This window comes from Scatophagus argus, chromosome 18, assembly GCF_020382885.2.
Source record: "Scatophagus argus isolate fScaArg1 chromosome 18, fScaArg1.pri, whole genome shotgun sequence".
Lineage (NCBI taxonomy): Eukaryota > Metazoa > Chordata > Actinopteri > Scatophagidae > Scatophagus > Scatophagus argus.
Genome location: NC_058510.1, coordinates 9212290 through 9223617, shown reverse-complemented (window position 1 = coordinate 9223617; position 11328 = coordinate 9212290). Strand labels below are relative to the sequence as shown.

General features: G+C 42.8%; 1 protein-coding gene across 2 annotated transcripts; it reads right to left on the bottom strand.

The window, feature by feature from the left end:
* Positions 1 to 816: 816 nt before the first annotated feature.
* Positions 817 to 4278, bottom strand: myca (MYC proto-oncogene, bHLH transcription factor a). Of its 2 annotated transcripts, none has more exons than XM_046371859.1 (3): positions 4107 to 4278; positions 2178 to 2859; positions 817 to 1816 (listed from the first exon to the last, which is right to left on the bottom strand). In XM_046371859.1, the coding sequence occupies exons 2-3, from the start codon at positions 2827 to 2829 to the stop codon at positions 1197 to 1199; spliced, it is 1272 nt and encodes a 423-aa protein (XP_046227815.1). In that variant the 5' UTR covers positions 2830 to 2859; positions 4107 to 4278; the 3' UTR covers positions 817 to 1196. The 2 variants fall into 2 exon arrangements, with proteins under 2 accessions (XP_046227815.1, XP_046227814.1); XM_046371858.1 differs by lacking the exon at positions 4107 to 4278 and adding an exon at positions 3196 to 3429.
* Between the last annotated feature and the right edge of the window lie 7050 nt (positions 4279 to 11328).

Genomic DNA, 11328 nt, shown 5'->3' with positions numbered 1-11328 from the left:
GTTAGTACTGATAAATACCCATCAATATCCCCACAAAGATTTAACCTTTAACAGTAATATTTGTGCAACAGCCTTCTTCATGATAGAAAACATAGTTTATTGTCAAACACTGTGTCAACACACATCTGCAAATCAACAGCACAGGTCTGCAGCTGTAGAACGACCTGTTTTCATACACAAAAGGTTTGACTCAGATCTTTTTGGGACATGAAATTAACCGATGATGAGCATCATTGCCTGTGTATGTTTGACTACACAAGAGAACTTGGAAGTGACTTTCAGTGTTGTTTTAAGAACAATGTTTTTGGAGGAGAAGAAAATAATAGTCTGTGTGCATGAACTCAACTGTCAGATTGTGATAGCTAAACGTCCCGTTTTGTCTGGCAGTAACATTTGTTCAGCTGAGCATCAGTATTAAAGGAATATCTCAATAAGAAGCTCCCGCTTATGTTAAAATTGTGCCATTATGCCAGTTTAAGTGCTACATACATCAGAGACCATGGTCTGAGCTTTCCTTGTCTTCTTCATGACCACACACGAAGACAGCATCAAAAATGGCAACTTCAAGCGAAAACATTGCGATTTGAAACCTTAATGTACTTTATTGTACCTTCAGTAGTCAGAAGGAGAGCTGCGCCTCACTGTCACACCTATGCATGATAGTCTTCGTCCATGTTAGTCTCTTTATACAGTCATTCATGGTTTGTCCCCTCCTGCTGCAACATGTACCCCCCCCTGCCCAAATCTACATGTACTCATAGAAGAACTGTGACAACAATGCGTGAGAAGTGTTTTTGCAAGAACAAGGACACAGTGTCAAGAAGAAACATTTTTTATATTTCAAAATGAATCTAGGAACATAATGGAAAAAACAAACACTGGGTCTGAACATCCAGACAATTGAGATCCAAAAATACATTTTCTTAGGAAATATTAATTATATACAAAACATAAAAATTTATATTTTAGTTTGGGCCCTCAACAGGGTAGCCCCATTTTTTTAATATTTTATTAATAAAAATAAACTTTTAAATATTTAATCCACCCATAACTTCAAATTGAGGCAGTTTTAACATTGAAATCAAACAAGATTCCAAACAACTTAATCTGTTTTGCATTTGCATGCAACAACAACTGTACACCCAAGTCTTGAACTTGCATATAAAACAAAAGGCAAAAAGTCTATGATTCAAACTTTAAGCACGAGAGCCCTGCAGCTGTGCCAGTCTCTGCCTTAAAAGTTCACTTTTTCTGCTCAGCTGTTCTTTGAGTGAGAGGAGTCTCTTTTCATCTGACTGCATGCTGTAGATGCACTCTGTAGCCTTCTTCAGGATCACCACTTTGGCTGCCTTCTCGTTGTTGGCCACCTCTGGGATCTCATCCCGCAGGGCGAAGAAGCTCAACTTGAGCTCGTTCCTCCTCTGGCGCTCCAGTACGTTATGAGTCCTTCTCTTGTCATAGTCCTCCGTGTCAGACGTCCGGGGGCTTGAACACTTGCGGTTGCTGCTGATCTGTTTGAGGACCCTGCTGTGGCCGCCGCCACCTCCACCTACACCTCCGCCGTTGCTGTTCTCCAGCTTCAGCCTCTTGACAGCCGGCTGCTCGTGTCTCATGGATGGATGGGCGGCGTAATTATGCTGGTGGGTGGAAACGTGGCACCTCTTCAGCACGAGTGGGCTGGGATGCCTGGTCTCCGACGGGCTGGGATCACACCGTTTCACCGCTTGCCTTTTCTCCACTGTGACCACATCAATCTCCTCTTCCTCCTGGTCCTCTTCTTCTTCCTCCTCCTCCTCCTCCTCCTCCTCGTCATCTTCTGCAACACACACACACACAAAAAACCAAAACAGTGAGACTCTCCTTCAGCAGTGTGGTCCTAACTCATTCATACTGCATGCCAGTGTGGGAACAGAGAGCACACAATCTCTTCTTCCACATCAGTTGATCGCTTAACACTGCAGCCATAACCTCCAGCTAATCTCACAGCAGTCTACAACATGACATGGGTGGAACAGACAGCGTGTCTCCACCTCCTGCCTGGAAATCTGACTGAAAATCATGGGGATTAAAACGAGCATTGGCCTGCTTTTATTCAGAGTAGTGGAGACACCCCTCGCACACTCAACAGAGGGAATTTCCTAATTGCACAGAGGGGTGTGACTGCATGAGGAGCTTACCTGAGTCACTACAACTGCTGCTGCTGCTTCCGCTATTTGGTGGCGTATCCAGTCCCAAATCCTTACTAGATGGCGTCCCTGCGCTCTGCTTCGGTGTCTCTGCTATGGGATACGGGAAAACCACAGATGGATCGATGCACTCCGACGCGGATGTGTTCAGGTCTTGCAGGTAGCTGCTGTTCAGTCTCCATACTGCTGCACCGGCGGGCTCCGCGCAGTCACCGGCCGCCGACTCCTTCCTCGCAGCGTGCAGAGAGGCGAGACGCTCGGAGACCACTTTCTCCAGCTTGGCCGCGGCGGAGAAGCCGCTCCACATGCAGTCCTGGATGATGATAGACTTGAGGAAGGTCTGAGAGTAGTCGGCGTCGCAGATGATGCTCTGGTTGACCACGTCGTCGCCAAGGAACTCGGTGACCATCTCCAGCTGATCCGCCGTGGAGGGGAAGAGGCTTGACAGGGACGGCCGGCGGCTTGGGGAGAGGGGAGGGGTCGGCAGCAGTTCAAATTTCTTCCAGATGTCCTCACTCGGTGCCGGAGGCTGAAGCTGCTGAGGGTAGAAGTCCTCCTCCTCGTTGTCATAGTAGAAATACGGTTGAAGAGAGTCGTAGTCGTAGTCATAGTTTTTACTAGCCAAACTTGAATTCAGCGGCATGGTGTCTGTCTTTTTTTCCTTAATGTGATGCTGGTTGAAAGAAAAAAAAAACTTCTCCGATTAGATGTTTACTCTAAGAGGTACGCGGGTTCAGAGCACACAACGGCGGCTTGGTACTGATCCTGCTGCGCAACATTAAGTGTAAGCAACATCACATGGTCAATCCAAAACATGAACACCGTTTGCACGTCTTGCATGCATGCACTAATGCTGCAGCAGCAGGTGCTCAACTGGGAAACTGATAGTAAATTAAGAGCAAGAGGGGAAGCCCCACTGAACTCCTACTGACGATAATCTAATACCTTTTTGACTAAACCGATGTGGGAAAGTGAAGTGCAAGCTCCAGAAACCCACTCCCTACCTTACCTTTTAGATTTAAACTGTCTGCGGAAGAAGACTGGGCAAAATCGTCCCAAAGCGCGAAAAAGGGGCAGGAAAGTTACTCCAACACGAAAGACACATTAAATCCTTCCACGGAGGCGTTGCACTCGGTTTGAGTGAGGCTGTGTGAAACATGCATGGGGAGGGGGGGGGCTGAACGGCTGCAAGGGCGAGCCGGTGACAACGCCGCTGCAATATGAGAATCACAGCTGACTGAGCAGAAGGCTGCAATAAAAAGGACCGTAGTACACCTCCTCCTCCTTACCTCGCTCCGCTGCAGTATCCCTCCGCGTTTTTCCCGCGAAGCGCTCACAGGCGACGCTGGCCTTAAAAAAAAAATACCACAAAACTCGAATCTGTTTTCCGTTTTATCGCCCAAAATAACCTTTATACGCCATTAAGGTTGGCTTAAACACGGAAATGGGATTTCAAAAGTGTGTTTTCTCAGGGAATTTTATATATATTTTTTTCGTCGGGTCTATTTCGGGGAGAGCGAAAGTGGGAGGGACGTCATAGTAGAGTAGAGCTCCCATTGATGGGGGACATGCAAAAAATACAAATGTAAGTTGGCCAGTAGTAGGAGATAATTAGGATTAGATGCTGTACTCATACCCCGCCCGAAATATCTCCACACACCCCTACTATCTCGTGTAATCTATTGAGTCTCAGTTGCAGATTTTGGCCTCATCGTGAATTAACTGATGCGTGAATTTTGCTGCCGTAAAAGCAGATTAATTTACTCTTTTGCACAAACCGCGCACATGCTTACAAAAAAATCACAGTTTTAAGCGACTGTATGCAGGAATGCAATATATGCCACTCGATGCCAGGTTTGCAAGACTTGTGCAGCAGTTGAAGAGTGATGCAGTGCAGAGCTCACAGGTGCAGGGGCTTACCTCGGTCTGTCTGCAGGCGCTGACAGCACTGAATCGCCCCCCCCCTTAAAAACAGCTGAATTCAACAAGCAGATACACTGAATGCATCAGCAGTTTGTAGGTAACGTATACGTTAACATGCACGTACAAAGAAATAGTGCGTGCGCTGCTGTTCATGTATTAACGCTTGGGTTTGAGGTTGGACAGATTGGCACCAATTAACTGCGGGAAGGAAGTAATTAAAGGAATCAGATGGAGTACCTCAGTTGGATGGAGGTGCCGAAAGGGAGGGGGGGGGGGATTGAGCGGGCTCGCAGCGCCCTCTGCTGATCGTAGTGCAGCAGGACCGGACAGCAGGTGTTTACAGGGTCACAAACTCTTAAACTCTTCAAACTGTCCATGAAGTGGGATATTTTTGACTGAAAGCAGGTGGGTGAACAGCGGTATAAATCGCTCAGTGATAAAATAGGCCCGTGCAGTGGGATTGTGGAGCTGATTATTAGGGTTACTGGGTTAAAAACTGAAATTCTACAGAGCCTATTCAATAGCCTATTCAATAACGAATATTTTTAAAAAGCAAAATACAGGCTGTGCTAATGCCATTGTATTTAAAGTGATCAGCTTGTTGGACATCATTCTATTTCTGTAGCTGAACAATAGCTGTGAGTTAAGGCGCTGGTAAATGTTTTTTTTTCCAAAAAATCACTGAATGAGGACTGTGGAGTTTGTGCATGTGGATGTTGTACGAGCTTATCCTTTTATAACTAAATGTATTGCATCAAAGCTGACCAATCACTAAAAAAATAAGGCATTTTAACAATGTGATATGCAGTTGTTATAAAATGCCTTTCTATCCCACATCACTGCCTTAAATTGTGTTTGATAAAATCACGATTTTAAATGCCACTTGTAACTGTTTTCTCTGATGTGAATCTCATTCAAGGTTGTAATTTCCAAGGACAATTAAAATGATCTTTGTAGCAAAGATTGACATACAACATTTCTTGTTGACTTCAGAGTTTTATTGTTGATGCTGTAAATGATAAACTAGAACATTTTTTAACCTAATCTTTTATTAAACCTTAAATTTTTAAACACTAAACATTAAGTTTATATCATCATCATCATCTTCATCAGGTGACCATAGGCTTGTGCATTACAGTGTTTTTTTTTGTTTGTTTGTTTGTTTTGGTTTAACAAAGCCATAGCCTTGATGAAAAATTGTGTATTTGAATTGCACATGTTTGTCTGTGCTTTTATTCAGCAATATTTTCAATCTCTGATTCAGTCTAATTGTCTGCACAGAAGAAAAAAAGTATGTAAGCATTAAAAGCTTAAAAGCTACATTTCTTTTAGACTTAGCTCACTTACTATACTTTATCCTTTATCGATACCCAGAGAGAATTTGGGGCAACTTAATAACCTCTTAGTTAGATGTTGTTATGAATAAAGGAGTGTCTGTAAGGTCACTGCAGGATGTGGTTCACTAATGCTCACAGGCTTTGACAAGTGTCCACTTCTTCAGGCTTCAAATGTGAAAAAATAAATCAATAGTTGGACAGCTGAATGCAGGAGAGCAGGAAGAAGGAGATCAGAGGGTAGAAAGGGAGAGGAGAGAGAGAAACTTTCTCTTGTTATCAGTTGAAGTGGAAAAGAAACCCCAAATTGAAATGACATCCTCTCTCTTGTCCTCTGCGCTCGTTCGTTTCCCTTCCATCTCTTGTTTCCTTACTGTGGGCTGCTGTGTGGATCGTGAAGCACCAGATGCACGTGTTGCTGTCGTTGTGTTTTATCTGCTCTGTGTGTTTCTTGTGTTTCTGTCGAGACACAGAAGGAAAGCTTGGAGACTGGCTGGCATAATTTGCTCTGATGAGTGGAGACTGAAGGCACATGTGTCTCTCTCACAGTAAAACTCGTTCTGCTGCTTTTGACTGGCACAGTCTATTTACAGTAAAAATGCTTCTGTTAACAAAACCAGTAAATATTTTCCATCGAGGGTGGAGATTTGCATTAAGTTAAGCAAATTAGTTTAATTAGTGTCGTATAAACCTATGGGTAAAAGGATCAACTATTAAGGTGGATTTGCATGGTTAATTTCTAACACAGCAGTCGCAGCAGTGCTCTCCTAACAAACTGTTAAACCCCACCGCTGCACATAACTCGCAGTAAAACAACCACAATGCAACAAAAGTACACACAGTTCGATTCAAGACAAGTCAAGGTTTACAGATTCGCTTGTAGCAGATTTCATAGGCAATTCAAAGTGCATTAATATGTTAGGCATAATAGGAGCTAAGTAATCATATTCCGACTAGAATAAAAAGACAAAATGAAACTCACACAGACAAATTCAAAAATAGTAATTTGGAATAATTTTTTAAATGATTTGAGATGGGCGGCACGGTGGTGCAGTGTTTAGCACTGTTGCCTCATAGCAGGGGGTTCCAGGTTCGAATCCCGGTCTGGGCCCTTCTATGTGGAGTTTGCATGTTCTCCCTGTGCCTGCGTGGGTTTTCTCCGGGTACTCCGGCTTCCTCCCACAATACCAAAAACATGCACATTAGGTTAACTGGCTACTCTACATTGCCCCTAGGTGTGAGTGTGAGAGTGTGTGGTTGTCTGTCTTTGTGTGTTGGCCCTGTGATTGACTGGCGGCCAGTTTAGGGTGAACCCCGCCTCTCGCCTGTAGTCAGCTGGGATAGGCTCCAGCCCCTCTGTGACCCTGACGGATAAGAGGTATAGAAGATGGATGGATAATTTGAAATTTTGTGGTCTCAGTCATCCCTGCTCTGTCAACAAGGAAAGATCCTTGTACTTTGTTGAAGTTGGTAGTTGTTGTACCAGCTCAAAGACATGACTCAGTCTGAGTTAGAAAATCTGCTTTCCGTTACTGTGCTCCTCATGTTTTAAAATAATTTACTTCAGAAATCTTTAAAATGACCTCACTGACACCACTGAGGCAATTCCAAGGTCTAATCACTGTTTTTTATTGATTTTAATTGAAATTGCTAGTTGTTCTCATTGTCAATTCTTGCACTATATCTTTTAACATGATTTATTTTAACTTTGCCATCTGTTCTTCCTCTATAGCTGCCTTCCAGCTTTCTTTGACACTTTTAGCTGTGTCAGATGAGGGTTCTCCCTCAATGTGTTTTCCGAGGATTAAAATTAAAAAAAAGGGGGATCGTATGCCAACAATCCAAGTGTAACAGAAAGGAGCCCATCACAGACATGAAGGAAGGAACAAAAATAATGTTACTGATCTGTTGAATTTTGATTTAACCAATTCCTTGTTAAGTCTTAAACATGTCTCAGAAGAATGGAAAAAAATGTACGTCATAATTTCCCTTCAAATTGTTTGACTTGTCCAGTCGACAATCTAGAAGATTTATAGTTTCAACAAAGAGAAGCAGTAAAATCTGACTTGAGAGACTGTGTTTGAACTGACTCTTTTGTCTCCTTTGCTTCCCGGTACTAAACTTTACTTTGTATCATTAACTTTTGGTGTCAAAATTCTTATAGTAACTTTTTAATGATTTTTACTGCCCTCTAGTGTCCAGAGCGTGTAGGCTGCATCTTGAAAAGAAATAAAGCCTTGAAACGCAGGGAAGACCATTACCAGAACATATGAAGTAGTTTAAATGAGCTATGCAATATGCAGCATGTAACATACATATGAATGAACATATGAATAGTTTACTTTTGCTTAAATGAAGATTCTGAATGTTTCCACCAAGGATCTGAAATCTCTGCTCGCTTCAGACTAAAGTATTACAGGGAGAAAATGACACCAAAATCATCCAAGCAGACAGGAAGCAACTCCTCACTCTCAAATAGAAAGCAATAAGGAAGAAAAGAATATATAACTTTAAAAAAAAATCCTCCTTCCTCTAAACGCTGAAGGTTTTGCCCCTTTGTATACTAAAGAGTGGATATATAAATATCTCCAGCACTGATCTGCCACTCTGCACACATTTTTTCCCTCATAGTTAGATTTAGAGAGTTTGTAACTGTTGAGTGACTGTTCTTCATTTTGACTCAGAGGCTTCCTTTCTGAACTTCCCTCCTTTCTGACCACAATCATCCTGTGCACTGTGCTCTCACATACACACACAGGATATTCAGCAGACTCTGGCCATACGACCCGGCTGCCTGGCGTCTGTTGTCGTGTCACAAATCACTGCTTTTCCTCAGAGTTTTCCATCACGGCGTGTGGCAGCGTTTGCCACACCGGCACTCGAAGTCATTCATAGTGCAGGAGCCCCAGCACATCAGCAGACACTTAAAGACATGCAGGGCTCAGTCTCAGCGAGGACAAAGCTTTGCACGATGCCTTGGCGTGAGGCGGAAAATCAATAGTTGTTCAGCTAGTCTGTGAGAAGTGGTTGCCAGCTAAGCAGTCAACAGTGAGAGCAAAATGGCACAGCCGTCAGACCACTCAAGAGCTAAACGTGTCATTAATTATTAACACAACTCGCATAAGCTGCAAAACACAACCTACACCTTAACCTGCAGCGCATTTCTAGCAATAGACTTCCTGCCAACACAAAGACAAATCTAGTACAATTACAAGAGGGAGATACTAAAACAAAAGTACTGCATTCATTTTCCACCTTCCTCCCTTCTGTGCTTTTTCACTGCTACAAATGTACTGCATTTTACTTCTTCTTTTACTACTTCAAAGCAACTTAAAACACCACCACCACCATTAATTAAATAATAAATAGATAACATTAAAAAAGAAAATGTTATACGTATATTCAAAGATATACCATAAGATAGCTTTGAAGCCGATTCCTCTCGTTACCTGTAAGGTATGCATGCTTTTAAACAAGGGACAAAAATGTAAGAAAGGAGAATAAAAATACTTTATCTCTTCAGTTATTCTGCAAAAAAAAACTCAAGTACAGAAGTCCACAGATTGACAGAGTGCATCGCTTGTTCCCATTCAGTCAGCCCATTGACATTTCCAAGAGTTTATTGGAAATGTCAAGTATTCAAGTCAATCGTTACTTAATTTACATATTTACTTATGTTGCTCGTAAATATAAATAGAAATAATATGATTAAATGCATTTTAATTCATATGTCTGAGAAACAAAACCTGCAGCTACCAGTCAGGGCAGTCAAACCAGAAAATACATGTTGTCATTAGTGTTAATCAGTTGTTAACGCCAAGGAACAAACGTGTCCTGGTAAATTATCTCACATCACGTTCCCAGGTGTCAGTGACTTGACTGTTCCAATATAGATAATTCATAATTGCAACATTTGTTTTCCGCTTGTGCAACCGGCATCACCTGTTGCCACGTGATGCAACTGGCTCTTCAGTAACAGGCTTCCAAAAAGCAGTGGAGCAGTTTGTGCCCTGCTGAGTTACAGCTACAGTTCTCACACTGAGCCAGCAACAGGTGTAATGTGAAAACAGAGCCGACTCAGACCTCGAAATGCTGTGGCCACATAATAAACCCTGAGGTACTTCTGGTCAGTTCTCTGTGGCATCACCTCTGCTGTTCCATTAATTTGTCCTGTAACTGTATCAGCCTGTATGTCAGGTCACTTTTGCTACAAACACAATGCACCCGCAGCATCACAGACGCCAGCTGTCAGGTTCCGTGATCCTGTTTGGTGATCTGGCATCCCGAGCCAGAAGTTGCAAAATGATGACCCTCCATCATAAACGTGAAGGAGAGGAGAGGAACTGGGGAAAAGGTGAATGAACGAGATGAAATGAGGCAGGACGAGAGGACAGTTGTGGGAGAACCTGTCGTAGCCAGAGGGCCTGTGCGTTCTGCAGCGGCGCATTGTAATGCTCCTTACTCTGAAACCAACATGAATCAACTGACTGTGAAGAGCAGCTTTAAACTGATAAAGGAGAGACAACCTCAGTGCTCTTAATTTCCAGTAGGGTCACCTGCAGCATTCAGTTTCAGCAAAGCTACAGTTTAACTCATGACTAACAGTAGCAATAATGTGCGTCCTCACTGACAACTCAGCGTCAGCTGCTTTATTTGATGATAAATCTGTGGTAAATTTAAATGCTTTGCTGAAGTTGGAAAATTCATTCACTGGAGGAATGACAAGTGGAACTTCCCACTCGCAGCTCATCGGTGTGAGTCATGTTTTTCATACTGCACAGAGACTGTAGGCTATTTGGCTAGCACGGCCTTAGACTCTTAATGTTTGTTCAGACTGGAGGCAAATCAGATGTTTACCCAGTCAGAGTGACTGGACAAGACAGACTGTCTGCATCAGCGTCCAGTGTGGGTTGCTGTGATAGGCGTCAGTAACTGCATATGTTGGTGGCACGGCTGAAGCATGAAAATCGGAGATCTATCATCTCACTCTCCAAGCAGTCAAGCTGTCAAGTTATGGAGCAGACAATTAATTTCGCTGTCTGACCACGGACAGTTTGTTCTCTGTGTCATCCTGCATGCCGTACTGCTGGTAGCAGCATGAATACTGCTTAGCTGCTCTGAAGCTCCTCTGTCACTTTGTATTTGACATTGTTGTTTTGTGCCGCATTAAGAGTGACACAAAAGACACTTTGAGATCTGATATGAGTGCCCAGTCAGCTGAGACGCATCTGCATAGATCTGATTTGAATCGCTTTTCGAACCACCTCCAAATGTGGATTGGATCAAAACAATCACATTTTCATGTATTTTGACAAAATTAATCTGGATACAATCTGAACATCCAAAAAAAAACAAAACAGATTTGGGCTGGCAGTCGTAGGCTTTAATCTTAGTTTGGGGGCTGTTGTGCACTGGCTTGTGTTTGTTCAGTCTAAGTAAAGTTTTACTTTCTTATTTTAATGCCCCTGTTTTTGATGACCTCCAGTGGTACATAAACCCCACGGTGTACACAGACTAAAGTAAGTTTCTGTAGCAGTGAAATGCAACTGCTGTGTATGCAAGACAGGTTTTACCAGGTCACATGCAGATCTAAATCTGGTACATCCAGGTGGAGTTGCTAAGGGCTGTTAGCATACTAAATGGTCACTAGAGGGCGCGTTGTGGCGCCTGAAACACGTATCAGTCATTGACAGGTAGAGTACGGTAAATATACAGTAAGTCCTGCTTAGTTTCCATCACAACAGTTTCGCACTGTTTCCGGTTTTGCACTTCATGTTGATTGGTGTTTTTGGTTATTTGAAATTTCAGCAAATGCTACCATTGTTTTTTTAGTTCTTCTGTATTTTCAAATGAATATTTTTCTTAGAGCCACTTATTGCATATAT